The sequence below is a fragment of the Herpailurus yagouaroundi genome, unplaced genomic scaffold (assembly GCF_014898765.1).
Source record: "Herpailurus yagouaroundi ecotype Mexico unplaced genomic scaffold, PumYag 193, whole genome shotgun sequence".
Lineage (NCBI taxonomy): Eukaryota > Metazoa > Chordata > Mammalia > Carnivora > Felidae > Herpailurus > Herpailurus yagouaroundi.
The window spans coordinates 7,859,754-7,878,122 of record NW_024412424.1 but is presented as its reverse complement, the minus strand read 5'-3'; the positions used below and the strand labels follow the sequence as shown (position 1 = coordinate 7,878,122).

Sequence of the window (18,369 nt, the reverse complement as noted above, 5' to 3'; positions counted from 1 at the left end):
CCCCCCCCCCCCCCCCCCGGAGCCAGGAGGCCTGAGGCGGTGCTGGGTGGCTGGACACCTGGGCCCTGCCCGCCTGGCTGCAAAGGGCCCTCAGGGGGCCATCCAGGAAACGAGCGTCCCAGGGCCGAATTCTCTGAGCCACACAGGCCTCACTTTCCACACAGCCATGACCTCAGGGCCATGTTCTCCTTCAAGCCTCTCTTCCCCTGCTAGGGGAATACCCCTACCCCTTAGGTGACCACCCTCCAGTAGTGGACCATTGGAGCAGATTCTCCATTTCCTAGAACCCCAGGCCAGGAACTCAGGGTCTTAGGCAGCTGTAGAGGAGTCTAGGCCACTGGATCAGTCCTCCCTTCCCTGCCCTCAGGGCATGGCTCTGCTGGGCCTCTAAGAAGCCAGCTCCGCCCCCCCCCCCCCCCCGCCCCCCATCCATCACTGGGGCTGGAAGCCACCTACCCCATGCCCAGAAGGTACCTGGCACAGTGCCCCAGGATCTATAAGGACATCCTGAAGGCCAGAGAGGCCAGAAGGAGAGCTAAGACTCTAGTCGAGACCAGGGAGGGGGCAGCACTGCCATGCAGGTCAGCCACAGCCTAGCCTGTTTTTTGTTTTGTTTTTTTAAGATTTTAATTTTTTTTTTTAATTTTTTTTTTAACGTTTATTTATTTTTTGAGACAGAGAGAGACAGAGCATGAATGGGGGAGGGTCAGAGAGAGAGAGGGAGACACAGAATCTGAAACAGGCTCCAGGCTCCGAGCTGTCAGCACAGAGCCTGACGCGGGGCTCGAACTCATGGACACGCGAGATCGTAAGATTTTAATTTTAAGTAATCACTACACTCAACATGGGGCTCAAACATACAACTCTGAGATCAAGAGTGACCTGGTCTACTGACTGAGCCAGCCAGGTGTCCCTATCGGAGCCGAGGCTTGGTGCCATGACAAGCCCTCTGCTTGGGAATCCTGAATCCCGCCCTGAACCCCCCATCCCCACTCCGGATCCTGATGGTCTGAGGTCTACTTAGAACCCAGAACACCAGTGTTCTTAGCACTTGGGGCTATGTGTGGGGACAGAAGGCTGGGTTCAGGCCTCAGGCCCCAGTGTCCTGGAGGCAGCAGCCACACAGAACTGACTAGAGGACCAGCCCACCATTGCCCCAGGCAGCCCCAGGCCAGAGTTCAGATCCCAGGAACCTCGGTCCTGGAGACTCCACACTTGGAACCCTCGGGCCCCCTCGGCCTGCCTCTCTTTCTTCTGATGCTGGCATCTGAACCCATCTCACCTCCAGCCCTGTCCATTCAGGTACATGACAATGTGAACATCTCTCGTGCCCTCTTCCCCTGGATGAGTCTCTGCCCTAAGCCTCACTATCAGCACCTCTCCAAGGATCCCAGCTGGATGTGGAGATGCCAGCACCTCATCTCCAGAGTCACTCCAGAGTGCCCCCCTGGCTCTCAGCTAGGGTTGCCTTTTTCAGGCCTCCCACCCTGGGCAGGCTGGGACAGGCCCTCAGAGTGTGCTGAGTTGGCAGCTTGGACAAAGCACCCTTCTCTGCCTTAATATCCTTCCCTAGCAGCCAGCACTACCTCCAGGGAGACCACAGCCCATGGCATGGTCATGGCCAAAGTGCCCGAGTTCCTGTCTCCAGGTTCCCCATCCCCCCAGCAGGACCTACGCCTAGACCTTCACAGCCTGTCTGATACTCACAACCAGTCATTGCTGGATCTTGGGCTGGTTTGAGGTCCCAGAGAGGACATGGAATATCCTTCCCTAAATGGCTTCTGGTCTGGAAGGGACAAAATCCCCAAACATAGCCCCCACCTTATAGTTCCTGCAACAACTAAATATGAGCCACATAGTACTGGGACTCAAAAAAGGGGGGAGAGAGGCATCAAGGAAGGCTTCCTGGCAGAGGAGGTGATGGAGCCATTTCTGAAATTCCAGGAGTCCCAAAAGTGTGGAATAGCAAAGAATGCCTTAAGCAGAGGACACAGCATGGGCAAAGGCTCTAAGGTGTGGTATGAGGCAGAATGAAGGTTCCATGGCTATAGACAAACCTGACAAAGCCTTGAAGGTCAGGTCAATGAGTCTGTACTTCAGTGTAGGGCAGGGCTAAGGGCTAAGCAGCCAGAGTGGAGTGCTAGCCTGGCATGTGGACTCTCAGCCATTCCCTGAGGCTGGCAGCCCATTTCTGACAGCTCCCATCCCTCAGGCCTACCACCTCCCAGGCTCCTTTGTATCAGGGAGTCAGGGTGGACTCAGGGAAATCTGCCAGCAGAATCTGACCCACTGTTGAGAAAGTCCACAGTAGACATTCGGAGTCTGAGTCCTGGCCTGGCCCTGCCTTACTGTGTGACCACTGGTAGAGTATTCCCCACTCAGGACCTCAGTGTCCTCCTGCCCTGCAGAGGTCCCCAGAAGTTTGGCAAAGCTGGGGACAGAGTGAGGATCCTCTCCAAGGCCTTTGTCCCAGACCATGCCATGGGCTTCCAGAGAGGGGTCAGGTTCTAGTGTGGGGCTGTCACTGCGACCTTGGGCAGATCATCAGAATAGCATCGGTCATGGGTGTAGAATGGACTTGGGCAGGAAATCGATGGCCTGGGCCACTGCCCTGGGCCCTGTTTGCTCTGCTGGGAGATAAGGGCTAGGAGAGGCCAGGAGCCACAGGGATAGTGCAGTAGGTAATGCTCGCCCACGCGGGCATCACAGGGTGAGAACTTGTCAGGCACACCTTGGCAGGTGTTGAGTTTGGCTAATTAAAGATTTCGAGGCCCAGGAATCCAGGCCACCACAGGCCCACTGCTTGCATCAGCTGCTGTAGGACACATACCTCTCTGTCCCAGGATTGAGGTCCTTGGAACCACCAGGGACTTGAGCCCTGCTTTCCTCCCTAATGCTCAGGGACATAAATGGGTCTGCAGTGGCAGGCTGGCTACAGGGAGGCATCCACACTGTTCTTCCCTCAGTCCTTCCTGGCCGTCTGTGCTGATCGAGGCACAGACCCCATAGAACTTGTTGCCATGGTCCCCAGGCTTCTGGTGCATGGGAAGTCCTAGCCTCAGCCCAGATCTCAGGGGAGAGGCAGCTGGTCTGGCCTGATGGTCTGTTGTGGTTATCCCTGGAGGCTCAGGGATGAAGGCTGCTCTCAGTTCCAGCTCAGCCATCCTTAGTCCCCTCCTGGCTGAGACAAGGTGCCCCTCCTATCTTGGCACTCCCTGCCCACCTTCTTCTCCAGGCTTCAGAAGGAGAACATCATCTTAGGACAAGCTGTCAGTCAACAAGGAAACTAGATTCAATGGACATGTCTGAATTATATGTTCTCAAGGCACAGCCCCAGGGATTGGTGAGGAGATGATTGCTGAGGTCAGGGGGCTAGGGCTAGGGCATATGGAAGGGTGTTCTGAACAGGGGAGAATACTACAGCCCTGTGCACCCCCAGCCCTTCCTCCAGACGCACAACTCCAGATTTTGACCTCGGTAGATCCAGTACCCCTTCCACTGCTCCTTCATCGTCAACAACACTGGGCAAATGGCCACTGCAAGGTCAACACCTGGCTGGTACTGAGGGGGGTGGTATGGAGGAGAGAGCACATCCAAGGAAAGGAAGATGGCCCAGAACATTGATGTGTTGGCAACACCGATCCCTCATAGTTTAGCTCCTTGGCCCTGGTGTGTGGGGTCTGTGCTTCTGTGTTCTGGGCATCCGGAAGTGTCTAGGAGGATCTGAGGGGCCCAGCTGGGGCCGGAAGTTGGACTTTCCTGTGACAGGGTACATTTGCTAGACACCCAACAGATGCCTGGAGTTGGACCTTGCCCCAGACCCCTAGGCCTCCCCTCCCACCCAGCCCAGGACCCTCCTTGCTCCCCCAGTGGAGGCTGCAGCTGGAACCTCTTGGTCAAGACTGGGCCAGAGCCAGCAGCAGCCCCCTCCCCCCATTGCCAGCCCGCTGAGAGGGACGTGCAGCTGGAAGCCCAGCCAAGGCAAAGGACAGGACATCACGTGCCTGTGGCCCCCCAGGGGCAGGGGAGACCCCGAGCCAGCCAGCCCATCCTCCTCCCTGCTGACCCGGAATCCCCTGGAGGCGGCCAAATATTTGGACAGCCGGACTTCTGGCCCTAAGGAAAGCTGGAGCAGGGGCCTGGGGCAGCTCAGGACTCATTGGAGACCCCAGTGGAAGGGGGGAGGGGCTAAAGGCAAGGTTGGCCTGGAGGAGAGGCACCATTCAACGTCAGGCAGAAGCAGAGCGGCAGAGGGAGGGAAGAGAGGGGCAAGGAAAGAGGAAGGGCAGAAAACACATACATGGAGTGCATGAATACTGATCTGGACAGAAAAAGAGACAGAGAGGCACAGGGAGATAGAGAAATGCAGATGGATATAAAGGTACACCAACAGGAAAATACACACAGAGGAAGGTGGATACACATTCAGACAGGGAGACAGAGAGAGACAGACAACCAGAGAGCTGAGAGACAGCGATGGCCAACCAGCCAGAGATAGCTAAATGGAAAAAGAGACAGAGAGACAGGGAGACAGCCAACGAAAGACAGAGAGGACCCCAGAAGGAGTGAGAGGGAAGAGGGAGCCAGAGGCCCAGGCGAGTGGGCTGCAGGCCCAGTGGGCACTTCAGGGATGGCCAGGCAGAACCCTGGAGGACCCCACAAGAAGGCTGCCCAGCATCTGCAGGTTCCTACAAGAGCAGGTTATGCCTCCATTAGCTAGGTGCAGGGACATCCAGACAGTGGGTCTGAGCCCACTAGGGCTGCAGGTCCAGGCCCAGCTGGAAAGCTCACCACTCCCCAGTCCAGCACTGTCTACCCACACAATGGAAAAGATACACAGAGGTGATGGTGACCCCCATTCTCAGCAGTCATGCACGTGTGCAGACGTGCCGGCTGAGAGGCTGTGTACAGGACGTGGCCCGCAGAGCGGAAATTCAAAACCAAGCCACCCCAGGCCGCTGACCGGAAAGCCCCTCCTGCCCCAGCAGCTGGTCCTTCCCTTTGGCCCCCAGAAGCCCCGCCTGGTCTTCTAGAGTCCTCCCCACCCCACCACCGCATCTGTCTTCTTATCCAGAGTCAAAGGCCAGCCCTCCACTCACCAGACTGAATGTTTGCAGGGCACATAGTAGGTGCTCAGCAAATGTTGTAAAAGGAATAGAATGGGTTCAAGGCCCTTGGCAAGCCCCCAACCCATCTCAACCCAGCTCCAAGTGGCCCCTGGACCCTGGTCATGTCTGAACTAGATCATGTGCCTGCAGAGCTCCTATCTTACTACAGCATAGTATACACATCCCACACAGGCTTTCTGTTCACACAGATACCAAACTGTACCTCCCTTGCAGCCAACCACTCCCCTAAAACATGCTTTCCCCTTAGAATGAGTCCCTGTTGGTTCCACACCCAGCCTGGACTTTCAGGGTACACTTAGTTTAGCTCAAAAACCTTCCCCGACACTACCCAGAGACCTGTTGTGCCTCATTTTCTCTATTTGCCCAAGGTTCCATGGCTACTTGCTAGGGCAGCAGAACCAGGACAGGAGCAACTGATTCTCATGGTCTGGCCACCTTGAGCCCTGGACTGGGTGTGTGTGGTGAGGTTGTGATGAGGGCCAAAAGAACCAGTACTGAAGAAAGAGTGGTTTGAGAAGCCAGTGAGGACATGGCCTCTATGAGCTCAGGCAGAGTGAGGTTCTGAGACATATACCCCTCCCCTCCCCAGAGAACCAGTCCCCTGTCCCCAACCCCAAAGGGTCAGAGACTCTCATGGAATGATTCCAGTCATTCCAGCCCTCTTGGAGATGTGCCACGCCTGGCCTCATCCACCCTGATTCCTCCTACATCTAGTGCTTCCTGCAGGAAGACTTCCATGGTTGTGCAGAACTTCCCCATCTCAAAATGGAACTGTCCCCAGATCTCTTCAGCTTTCTAGGCTCCAGACTGAAAAGCTCTGAAGAGTTTTCTTCCTTTCTTGAAGGAACTGAACTCCCATGCAACTGTTTACTGAAGAGGAAGGGGTGGAAGGTCCAAAGGCCTCTTCCAGAACAGTGGCCCAAGGAAGTCATGGAAGAAAGGACAGGACTGGGCGACTGAAGGAAGGATGGGCCTGGGTCGAGGAGTCCCCCAGGGTGCAAGGTGCAAGGACCTTTGACTTAGTCCCTTTCAGACTTGTCCTAGAGCTTACACCTGAGCTCAGCGCTCAGGTCACCCTGGGGGGAGGGGGCGGATTCCCACAGGCCCCGCCCCTGGCCTCCCCCTCCCCGGGTGTAAACAAACGCACGCATTCGCTGTGGCCAATCGAAGGGGCCAATGGAACGGGGGCGGGCTCCTGCAAACCCGGTTTTGGTCCTTTCCCTCCGCCCGCGTGCGCGGCGCCAGCTCTTATACCCCCACCGGGGAATGAGGCAGCAAGGAGAGCACACAGAGCCCCGCCCTCAGGCCAGGGAGCCACACGCGCCCTGTTCCTGCCGTGCCCGCTGGCCCGGCTGCAAATGGCACGGACTCTGGGACCAACATGTGCCCCACGGCCCCTCAGGCAGCCTGGCCCGATCTGCCCTCAAGCCCCTGCCCAACGCAGCCGGGATAAATATACCCAGACTCCCGGTGTGCCAGCCGGGCAGATTTGCCTGTCAGGCGCCCGTCGGGGCAGCGCTCCAGAGCCCGCTCCCGGGCCCTTTTAGGCCCCCCTCCGGGACCCTCTCTAGCTAGTCCCCGTGGGCCCTGCCTCGGGAAGCCCATCGCTCACCGCCCGAGCCCCCAACAAGGCGTCCTGTGGCCCCAGCCCCGAGTGCTGCTGACCTCCTGCTGTCCCTCCTGGCCCTGCCGACAGGCCCTGAGGCGGCGAAATGCCTTTCCCAGGATACCAGTTCAAGCTCAGAACTGACCCCTGAGTGGCGAGTCCCCGGACTGAGCCCAGAGCGCGCGGGGCTCTGGCTCGCGGGAGGCTGGGGTGTCTGCCCGGGACGGGACGGGTAACAGGCGCTGCCCAGAGCCCAGCTACGGACGGGAGGGTGCACAGTAGAGCTCTGCCCGCCCGGTGCCCTGGACTGGGGGTCGGCGCCCCCAGCGGTACCTGGCCCGGCGGGTGGGGACGCACGGTGCTCCGCTCAGGCTGGCGCTGTCCGCTCTGCTCCCGGCTGAGCACAGCGACGGGGGATGAAGGGCGCCCGGCCCCGCCCCTGGCCCGCCCCCGGCCCGCCAATCCCAGGCGGCGGGCAGGAGGAGGGGCTGGCCTGGGGAGAGGCGGGGGCCCCTGCCCGCCAGGAGCAAAGGGGCAGCCCGAACGCTAAAGAGCCCCTAGGTAGGAGAGCAGCGGCTCCTGGAGGGGCTCAGTTGAGTCCTGTGGGCGGAACGCTTCAGTCTAGAGCAGATTCTCTCTGAGGTCTCCGAGTGTTCCCTTAACCCTTGAAATGCTCTCCTCTCACCTTCCGGAGGCCAGAAGCGAACAGAGCAGTGCTTAACCTCGGTGAAGGGTGCTTTCAGTGGGGAACTTTCAGACATCAGTCAGACACAAAATGTCTTTTCTGCTTGCCTCACTCTTCCAAGCAGAGGTGGGATGGGGTGAGGACGGGGGCTTTTCCTGCATCAATTCTTCTATCTTCATCCCAGATATTCAGAAGAGATTGAGACTGGAACAGACAGGGGTAGGGTCAGTGAGGACAGGAGGGGAGCAACGCTGGGCTTGCGCTTCGCCTTGTTGGGCTCTCCCTTGGCCATGCCTCCCATTTCCGTATTTCTAAGGAATAATTGACAGCTATGTCTGCCCGTGGGAAGTAGGGCCTGGGACTCAGTGCCCTGGGAGGAGGGGTTTTAGGGCATGCTGTTATTGGCTAGGGGCTCCTATCCCACCCCTGCCTGCTTCCCACCCAAGACCTTGGTGCTCAGGGGGGTAGGTGTTAAGGGCCCCCAGGCCTACCCAGCAGGGAGCTGGGAGAGGCCTGACCTTGGGGGTGAGCTGGGGGGGGGGGTTCCCAGAACAGCTGTGTCCCTTGCTTCTCAGCCACTGGCTCTGATCCGATTAATCCCATGGCCTCTGCTGTTCTTAGCCAAGCTGGACGTCTCTGTGTCATGTCTGCCCCCCTCCTGGTAGGGGGGAAATGCCCTCAGGGGACAGGCCTAACCTCTCCCCTGTCCTGGGCTGGGAGTCAGGCAGGACTCCTGGATTCTCTTCCTACTGACTCACAGCACCATCACAGCCAAGCTCTAGCCTATCTCAGTTTCCCTCTGTGTTACAGGGAAATGGCTGTGGCCTGAGGGGAGTGAATGAAGGGGAAGATGTGAGTTAAGGGCAGGGGATTCAGCTTTGGCTGGGAGTGCCAGGGAGCTGGGAGGACTAAAGGGAAAGGCACCGGGATGGTGGCAATCCCTCAGAGCATCCAAACCCCTGCACTTCTGATGGCTGAAAAATAAGAAGGCACTGGTTTTCCCTCCCGATCTGGGGCTGGTGTAATTCCCAGATGAGAGCTCACCTTGTCATGAGGGACCCTAAGTCTCTCATCCTCCAAAGGGGCTTGAGGACTGCCCATTGGACAGTCAGTGGGAGAGGTACTGACCAGGGTCTGCCTCCCCCACCTTCCGGCCACATACATCCTGGATGCTCACAGAAGTCATTTGCAAAGGGCTGAGTGCTCCCATTGGTAGTTCCTGAGGGGCCAGGCCTGGCATCAAGGTCACCCAGCATGTGGGTGTTGGGGTCCTCTATCCTGACTGGAGGGAGCAGGGGCCGGCTGGGCTGAGCTGCTGTGGGTGGCCCGAAGGCAGCATGATGTGGGGTCCCTGGACCAGACTAGTTGTGGCCAGGAGGGGGGAGGGGCTGCCTGTTTGTTGATGCTAGGTCTGGGCCCCAGCCAGGGCAAACACAGCCCTGAGGCCTTTCCCGCCACCTGCCGAGTCTCCCAGCCCAGCCTGTGGTGACAGGACAGCTGGAAGCCAGGATGGGACTCTGAGAGCTGCCGGGGTGCCTTCTCCCAGAGACTGGAGGGAATGTCCATCCGTGAAGTACAGGGGGGGGGGGGGGGAGCAGCCACCTGGAGTGGAGGGTCGAGGGGAGCTTTAGCTCAGCTTTCAGCCCAACCCCCACATCTACTCCCCCATCTCCAGAAACTGAGACACAGGCCCAAGAGACTGCCAGACACATGAAACAGAACTTAGGGTCCCAGGATGGCTCAGAATCTCCTTCCAGGGTACTGGCAGCTCTTTGCTCTCCTCCTCCCTCTTCAATCATGTCCTCTCGGCCTCCAGCCAGGTTGCCTCCTCTCACCATGTCACCACCTCCCCTGATGCATCATTCACACGGTGCCCCAAGAGCCCTCTCCAAGAATGAGGCCTGTATTCACCTCCAACCCAGTCCTCCCCAGAGCCCAGCATCTGTACCCACTGACTCCTCAGATACTGTGCAGAGTCCTCCCTCACACACCCAGCTGGCCTCCCTGACATCCTCCCAAAGTGATCCTTGTCCCAGTTGCCACGCCCCCCCCACCCCCCCACCCCCAAAGCACCTGGCTGGCCACATGTGTTCCTGTTGTTCTGAGAACACACCAGCCTTCCCCTCCCTGGCCCTCTGCCCTCCTAGTTCCTGACCCTGTCCCTCCTTCTCAGCAGTCTCTTACTTCTCCTTCAACACCCAAATAGAAGATGGCCTCTGAGGGGCACCTGGGTGGCTCAATTGGTTAAGTGTCCGACTTCGACTCAGGTCATAATCTCAAGGTTCGTGAGTTCGAGCCCCACGTCGGGCTCTGTGCTGACAGCTCAGAGCCTGGAGCCTGCTTCAGATTCTGTGTCTCCCTCTCTCTCCCTCCTCCACTTGAGCTCTCTCTTTCTCTCTTTCTCAAAAGTAAATGGATAAACATTAAAAAGAAGGAGGAGGAGAAGGCCTCTGAATACCCTGGCCAGCTCTTTCTGTACTTAATGTCGCCACTCTTGCCATCCTATCACACAGCCTCAATGTCTCTAAGTGCCCTCTCTGGGTTGTCTAGACAGGAAAGCTCCAGCCAGGTTGGAGGGCATGAATCAGAAAAAGTCTGATGGAGAAGCAACCCGTGGGCTTGGCTGTGCCAAGGAGAAGGGCACATGCCAGGGTGGGGAAGAGAAAGGGCATCTGGATGGAGGAAACAGCCTGGCTACAGAGAAATGCAAGTATGAGTGTGGGATTAGCACCAATGGGTGGAGGGTTGTGTACAGGGGCAGGACACTTGGCCTGGAGTCATGTGGGGGGCTTCAAGGCCTCATAGGAGAGGATGGTTCTCACCTCCACAACCCAGGATTGAGGGCCCACACCCATAGCTCCTCACTATGCCCTGCCCAGTTTGGTGTCTGGGAGGCTCCTCTTTGGGCACAAGCAGGGGTTTAGTTGGTGTAATACAGGGTGTGGAATTATAGAGGGACCCATAGGCAGACAGTCCTGTCTAGCCCTCCCCCGGCCTGGGTCCTCAGAGCCGATGACCTCTTGGCTGAGGCCTGCTCCCACAGTCCTGCCGTGCCCTCCCCCTCTCCCTTGAGATCTGGCCCCCAGCTTCTCTGGCCACTGAAGCGGCTTAATGAGCCCAGGTCACATGGGCTATGCTACTGCTTGTGGGGAGGGCCCAAGCCCCCGTGGCCACCCGACCAGGCCCTGACGTCAGCGGCATTAACCGTGCACTAGGCTTGTCTAATCTCTGGTCAGTGGACGGGCCAGGTTAGTCCCGCCAGAGCCAGAGTTGAACCCCGTGAAGGCCCTCAGGGGCACCTTGAGGTTGCAGGTCAGGCAGGGATGGTGATGACTGAAGGAGCCCAGGGTAAATGACCCCTACCTACAAGACTAGGGAGTGGCCACTGTGCTGGCTTTGGGCCAGCTCTGATCCTCTGCCCTCAACTGTGAATCAGGCATGGGCTCCCATTGATCCTGCTCTGTAAGGTGTAATTACACTGGTGTGGTGAGTGGGGCCGAGGAGGCTTTGAGCTGAGAGACTCAGCTCCCCCTCCCCCAGCATACTTGTGGCCATGGGCAGGGCAACTTGAGGCCAGGCAGTGTCCCCAGTCCATGGGATCCAGGAATGCCAGTCCTGAATCCCAGACCCTGGGGTCAGAGTTACATGTGGAGGGGACCCCCTAGAAGGTGAGGTCCAGCCCCTGCCTGGTGTTTGGGCTTCTCTCTGCCCCTTGCCCAAGAAGGCTGGGAGCTCGTTGTTTTTCTTCCAAGACAAGGTGACTATGTGGAAGACCCCATTAGCCCACCTCTCCTGACAGCTTCCTCCCTCTCAAGCCTACCACTTCCACTTCCAGCTCCTCAAAGCCTCCTGTCTTCTGCCTTGCTTCTCCCCACTAAATCCCAGGGTTACTCCCCTGCCCCACCTCACTCCAGTAAACTGCTCAATCAAAGGGTCCTTAGTGCAAATGAGCAGCCAGGGTTCATCCAGGCCTAAGACCACCCAGTGAGGGCCGTAAACCACTGGCCCAAGCCCCATCCTCCTCTCAAACCTCCAAACAGCACCAGTGTGGCTGAACTCCTTAATCCATCCAGTGTCCCCCACCACTACCACCCTGTGCTCAGGCCTAGGCACCCTTACTTCCCCTGTACCCAGCTCACTTCCGGATCACAGCATCCTCCACCTGGACATTGAAGATGCTGCCCACATCTTCTGCCCAGCCCCAGGTATGTCTGCCTCCTGGACATCTCCTCCCCCAGGTGGTCACAGGTCTGGAAAACTCAGTCCATTCAACACTCCTGCAGTCCCACCAGCTTGCTGGGGGCATCACATGCACTTGGTCAAATAGCACAGATCCAGACCATTGTGGCTGAGCCCCATCTGCAGATCCTGGCCCCATGGAGTGACGAGGACATGTCTCTTCCTCACAGATCCTCCAGCCCCACTGCTGTCCTCCCCACGTCCTCTCATACTGGCCTCCAGGAAAAATGTGTGTCCCTACATACCTGCTTTCCCGAAAAATTTTAATGTTATTTTTTCCAGAAATAGAGTTGTAAAATATTATTTATGATTTATTTCCATTAAATCCAGGAAAATAAGATTATAAATTGTCTTAGATATAGATAAAATAGTTAAGCTTAAAATAATGTGGAGTTTTAATGTACCTACTTTCAATTTTTTTCAACTATTTTAATGTTCCATAAAAATTTTACCATTAAAAGCACACAAAAACATACATAGGAGTGGACATTTTCCTTTTGCTTCAGGTTCCAATATGGCTCGGCAGAGGTCTCTTGAGTCTTGTCTTTATTTAAAATTTTGATATTTTGTTTATCATGAGGGTTTTTTTTTTTTTGCAGTGATTTTGAATTTAAAACGTATTGCATCAAAATATTACTTATCTTGATCACTGAACTTTTTGGCACCACCTTAAATTTTGCACCCAAAGGTGAGTGCCTCTTTTGCCTCACCCCAATCCCAGCCCTGCTATTATGTCCTAGCTTCAAGGGCTTCCAAGACCCATCATCTTCTGGAGGAAGCCTAGGCCCTCAGGCTGGCACTTGGCACCTGCCTATTGTCTCCCCACCCCGTGTCCCCTTTGCCTATTCCTGCCCTATTGAACTATGGCCCCCAAGCCCCTCTTTCTGGGCCTTATACACCTACTCTCCCTGCCAGAATAAGCTTCTACCCCAGAACTTCTTGATCCAAGATTGTTCCTGTGAACAGTTCCCAGGGCTCCTTTTTCCTTCAGCCCCTCTCAAGAGGCACAGGTTAGTCCCATGCCCCCAAGAGTGCTCCTGCCACGTCCGGCCAGGTGCTTCTCCCTGGAAGGGATGATCTTCCCATTCATGTCCAGCCCAACACTGGACACTTAATAAGTGCCCGTAACTCATGATAATTAATGCTCTTCCCTTCCCCACAAGAAAGGACAGCTGGGGCCTGATGCAAAGGTTTATTGCTGAGTCTGTGCATCTATCTGAGGGGAGTGTGGATCGTGCTCTGGCCTTGCGAGACAGAAACCCCCCATCCCCCACTGCAGCATAGGTCCTGGCCCACAGGCATCAGCAAGGACTCGAGGCTTGATGAGGAAGTAGGGGGCAGGGATATAGGGACTTGGGCCTTTGTCCCTAACAAAATTCAGGCATGGCCCTCAGTTTTTCCTGCCAGCAAATGGACCCTGAATGGAAAGGGTGAGAGGGACAAGAGGGTTACCTGGGTTTACTTATGACCCCACCTGAGGTAGACCCCTCTTGGGCACAACCTGGGCCTCAGTCATGTCCCAGCCTGGGGCTGATCGATAGGAGCCGGACTCTGCCCCCAGCCACCCCTCAGGACAGTTTGACCATTGGCCACAGCTGGTGTCAACAGTACCCTCCCTCAAAACACCGTCCCCTTGGCCGGCTGGCCTGGAGTACTGTGGGCGGGGTGGTGGTGAGGTAGGACATGGATCTGGTGTCCAAGGACAAGGACAGAGGGGGCAGAGCCTGTGGGTGGAGGGGTCTAGGGGGTACTCTGAGCCTGCTGTATGGGGAAGGGTACAGCTTGAGTCTCTTCCTGGCGCCCATGGTCTCCCAGGCCTGCCTCCACTCATTAATTCATCTATGCAGGAGCTGCACAGGCCAGACTGACTTGGACTTTGGACTCCTGAAGCTACTGAGAGGGACAGTCACTGGCCACCGGGTAGAGACAGGTGTCAGATTTGTCACATGGAGGTGGTAAGGCTGGAATGGGCTGATGGTCAGCAGCAGGCCTGCTTGGAGGAGGGATCCCTGCCTGCCCCCCCCTGCTCTTCAGGAAACTGGGAGGGAGGGCTGTTTGCCGAGCCCAGACCCACCAGGTGAGTCATGGGCCCCCTGCGGAGAGACCTGTAGGAGATTGGTCAGTTGGGCATGCTGAGTCACTGTGAGCTCTAGCTGCCCCAAGTCCTGCCTGCTCCTAGCTGGGGCTGGCTGGGGTGGGTCCTGGAGGCCAGCGCAGCCAGGCCATGAAGGGCAGCAGTCGGGTTGGGGGTACCTGGCTCTGGGAGACCTGGGAACCATGGGGGAGGGCTGGGGCCTCAAGGCTGGTGGGGCTCAGGGCTTTGGATCTGTGGCGTGGCTGGTGGGGCCTCACGCTGGGGCCCAGGAGTCCTGGGGAGCTGAGAGGCTCTTGTGTGCTAGGGCTACGAGGTGGCTAGGGCTACCGGGTGTCAGGGACACACGTGAGTTCAAGCACCTGTGAACAGAAAAAGGATGCCAGTCAACATCCCAGAGCTCCAAAATAATTGGTCTTAGGCTGAGAGGCACTGTGGAGGTGGGCTCGTAAGCAGTGACCCCTGGGGGATTGGGGTCGGGTCAAAAGAGATTAGGTGGGTGGGACTTATGCACCAGGGGCACGGGCTGTGGGCAGTGGGGTGGAACCTGAGGGGCCAGGATGGGGCCTGGGAATTGGGGGCCAGAAGCAGGCAGTGGAATGGGTCTGGAGAGATGGGGCAGGACCTGATGGCCTGCAGTGGGACCTTTTGTAGTGAGGTGGGGTGAGGAGCTGGGGAGGCCGTGTAATTAGGTATTGAGACGAAGGGGCAAGACAGGGGAGCATCCAGACTGCCAGGAACCCACCTCAAAAGAGTCCACAATCTTTGAGGTTCTCCTTGATGATGATATCGGTGACAGCATCGAAGACAAACTTGACGTTCTGTGTGTCGGTAGCGCAAGTCATGTGGGAATAGATCTCCTTCACGTCGCGTCGCATGTTGAGCTCCAGGAACTGCACCTTGATGTAGTTGCCCGCGTCCTCGTACGTGTTGGGCCCTGGAAGGGAAGGGGAATGTGCTCGCTCCCTGTCCGCAGTCCTTTCTGCGACGGCAGAAGCTCAGGCCCACATCATGGGGTTGGGGCGCCGCCTGGCGGCCAGGCGAGGGGGTGCGGCTCTCACCGTCGTAATCAGGGAAGCAGATGCTGAGATGCGCCTTTTTTATCTTCTCTGAGAAAACGTCTTTCTTGTTGAGGAAGAGCACAATGGACGTGGTAGCGAAATAGCGGTGGTTGCAGATGCTGTTGAACAGGTGCAGGCTCTCGTGCATGCGGTTCTGAGGAGGGCAGAAGCTGTCGGGCACCGGTAGTGGGGCACGGGCAGCTGCCCTGCGCGGCCGCGGCCCACAGGCTCCGGGCCACCCGGACCCATCCAGCTCAGACAGCTCCAAGTCACCTCCCCTCCACTACCCCCCTCAGCGGGGCTGCTAGCTGTCTTGAGTCCTCATTCAGACTGTTCTGGAACGAATGTCCCCTCTCAGACGCTCCCCGCTCCTGCAGCACCGTCTCTGGCTTTCTGTCTCAGGCCTTGCTTGGCACTCACCACTTCGTCGTCCTCCACCAGCACCATGTCGTAGGCGCTCAGTGCCGCGATGAAGATGATACAGGTTACACCCTCGAAGCAATGGATCCACTTCTTGCGCTCAGAGCGCTGCCCGCCCACATCGAACATCCTATGGGACAATTGGGACCTGAACCCGTGCGCATCGAGCCCCCTGAACGCGCCCACAGGTATCCCCTGGCCTCCTAATGCTGACTGGGCGGCATTCGGATGGGACTGGCATGTGGAGGGCCCGAGCCTTTCTGCGGGCAGGGTATCATAGAAGGAACAAGGGCTCTCGTAGGGATGGGGTCTCCGGGACCTGTCGGGGCCTTGGGGAGCTGCACTCGGGGCCAGACCCCTAGAGCGAGAGCAAGGGTGAGGGCTCGCCGGGTCGTACCGGAAGTGGAGGTCCTTGAAGGAGAACTGAGTCTCAATGATACCCGTGGTCTTGACACGCGAGCGCAGCACGTCCTGCTCAGTGGGCACGTAGCCTGGGGTTACCAGGCGCTCCAGGTCGGAGAGGTAGCTGAGGGAGACCGCGGAGTGTGGGTGGGTTGGGTGAAGGGGTGTGGTAGGGCCCTGCCCGCACCCCCAGAGCCCCGCCTGCGCTCTCACTAGCCCGCCGAGTCGTTGAGCTGGTACTCAGAGGCGCGTTCGAAACAGGCCTGGATACCCGAGTCCTTCCACAGCCGCTGGATGATGTCTGACATCTCCTTGGGCATCGTGCCTTCCTCGATGGTGTCCGCCATGTGCATCAGCTTCCGGGCGTCGTCCTGAGGGCAGGGTGGAAGTGGTTGGAGATGACCGTGGACTTGAGCCCAGTCTTGAGCCCCCGGAGGCCCTGCTCAGCCAGTCTCCCTGCACACCTGGCGCGCAGAGTCTCCATACTGGATGTTGAGCGTGGTCATGGCACGCACGATGGCGAGGATGGACTGCAGTGTGTTGCCGTAGATGATGGCAATGAACTCGAGGCACTCTTCCAGAGAGTACCCATCCTGGTGGATAATCCTATGGCCAGGGCAAGCCAAGTCAGGGCCAGGTGGACTGGTGGGAAAGGACAAGCCCCGTGGACACGCCCACCCCCAGAGGCCTCAGAAAGGGCAAGGGCACTCACTTCATCTGCTTGACAATGGTGCTCTTCCCGGACTCACCGGCACCTGGAAGGGAAGCCCCGCCTCAGAGCTGCACTGGCCACACCTCCCCACATCACTCCCCTGGCAACCAAGGGCAGAAGGTGGGACCAGGCATACTCAAGGCACCAGTCCAACCCGCCCCCCCTCCCCCCCAGTTCTACCTGTTTCTCCCCACCCCCCAAAGTAAGGTCCTGACACCTTTGAGGAAAAACATTTGTAAATGTCAGAAGTGACAGACGGGGGCAAAGACCTCTGTTGTGCGTTGAAACCTCCAAGACCCCTGGTATTCACTTTCTTGAGGAGTCTGAGACCAAAATAAAGAAAACTTGGAGCGCCACTTTGTGGAGAGTTCTGGTACTGTATGCAGGGGATTATTTGAGCCAGGTCAACCCCTGCTTTTCACCTGGTGTGGGGAGGGGAGTGTCTCAGAGGCTCAGAGAGAATTAGCGCCTTTGAGTGGGGGAGAAGACAGAGCTGACAGCCCCTCTGAGCTTGCTCTTGCCAGGGCTTTGGGCACAGTTAATGAGATTTCTGGCTTAGCCTTTATGTCTTCCCTAGGGTGCTCTGGCCTGGTCCCTTTGCCCACATCCAGCTGCCTGACAGGACCCTGGAGAGCCTGGGTGGAACGTACACTGCCTTTTCAAAGCAGCTCCTTCTTCCACATGTGAGGAGGTAGTGACCTGGAGGTACCGCGTCCCCCCACCTCTCCTCACTATCCATGAAACCATGGACATGATTTTATCTATTCTTCACCAGGCCTTAGTACCTCTGCACCCTCTTTAGGTCTGCCAACAACAAAGCTCCGGAATCTGAGGACCATTGTCTGTGGACTTGGGCAGTTCTAGGGGATGCCCACTCCCAGGTGGACTGGTTACTGTCTTCCCAAGGGAGCAGCCCTATTTCGGCGCTCTCAAGAAAGCCCCTGGTTTCTGATGCCTGCCTAACAGGACTTCTCCAGAGGGGAGGGAGCTGAGGGAGGGCCCTCTGGAGAGGGGTTCCAAGGGATACCCAGCCTTGGGGAGTTGGGGTATCACCTATTAGACCCAGCCTTGCCTGGCCAGGGCTCCCATTCTGTTTCCTGACCTGTCTCAAGGTCATTCTGCTTCCCAAGTCACCCCTATTTCACAGAAGGGCTATCTGCTGACCCCCCAGGCCTCTGACCTGGTGGCAGTGGCCCCACCTGGGCCCACACCCGTACCCAGAAGCAGCAGTTTCACGGTTCGAGCATCCTTCTCGGCATCTTCTTTTAGCTTCTTTTCCAGCTCCCTTGAGTGCTTCTCCTCGGCGCTGGCCCCAGCCCCCATGGTCCCGGCAGCGGGTGAACAGGGTGGTTAGTTGGTTCCTCTAGATGGAGGGGATCCCCAGAGCCAGGCTCAGGCCAGCCTCAGGCCTCCTCAGACACCCTTCTGGCCCCAAGACTGGCAATCAACTGGCCCCCCCCACAGACCTGTGCAGGCCCTGGTGGGGCTGCTTAGTGGGATTTAGGGGCCAGGGGTTCCCAAGAGCCAATGAGAGACAAGGACAGGTGAATCCAGCTCAGCCCCCAGCCCTTCTAATCAGGATGGCATGGCCCCAATCTCTCAACTGCTGACTCTGCACCCCTCTCTTCCTGCCCCAACCCTCTAAGAGAGATCCTGGGGACAGTCCAGCCCGTGAGCCAGAGCAGGGAGTTGTGTTCCATAGGGTGCAAGCTTAGAAGGGGGAGAATAGGACCTTGAGTCCCTAGGGTGGGGACAGTTGGGGTGGGGCTGGCAACAGGGAGTAGAGGGAGAAGCAAGCATGGAGCACCTGCCCCTGCCCAGCCCTGGACTCAGTGCTGCTCCTTATTTTGTAAGCTCACATGGTCCCCGGTGAATGGGTACCTACATCATCAGCCCCATTTTACTGATGACGAAGTAGAGGCTCAGACGGTCACATAGAAGGAAGTGGTTGAGAAGGGCTGGGTGACTCCAGACCAGGGTTCCATGCTCTGCAGAGAGTCAAGAAGGAAAGCAGGGAATTGCA

The 18,369-nt window shown here is 57.5% G+C and overlaps 2 protein-coding genes across 3 annotated transcripts in view; both read right to left on the bottom strand.

Annotated features, from left to right (window-relative positions):
* SLC38A3 (solute carrier family 38 member 3) overlaps nt 1–7,176 on the bottom strand; it is a 14,405-nt gene extending 7,229 nt beyond the window's left edge. Inside the window, exon 1 of the mRNA XM_040445429.1 lies at nt 7,069–7,176. The gene's annotated coding sequence lies outside the window, so the exon portion shown is untranslated. The remainder of the gene's footprint in view (nt 1–7,068) is intronic.
* Nucleotides 7,177–12,199: 5,023 nt separating this feature from the next.
* Nucleotides 12,200–17,807, bottom strand: GNAT1 (G protein subunit alpha transducin 1). Of its 2 annotated transcripts, none has more exons than XM_040445427.1 (9): nt 17,564–17,807; nt 16,347–16,389; nt 16,099–16,240; nt 15,848–16,005; nt 15,630–15,758; nt 15,233–15,362; nt 14,813–14,966; nt 14,497–14,688; nt 12,200–14,113 (listed from the first exon to the last, which is right to left on the bottom strand). In XM_040445427.1, exons 1-8 carry the CDS (start codon nt 17,667–17,669, stop codon nt 14,498–14,500), a joined length of 1,053 nt encoding a protein of 350 aa, XP_040301361.1. In that variant the 5' UTR covers nt 17,670–17,807; the 3' UTR covers nt 12,200–14,113; nt 14,497. The 2 variants fall into 2 exon arrangements, with proteins under 2 accessions (XP_040301361.1, XP_040301362.1); XM_040445428.1 differs by lacking the exon at nt 17,564–17,807 and adding an exon at nt 17,527–17,548.
* Nucleotides 17,808–18,369: the final 562 nt, after the last annotated feature.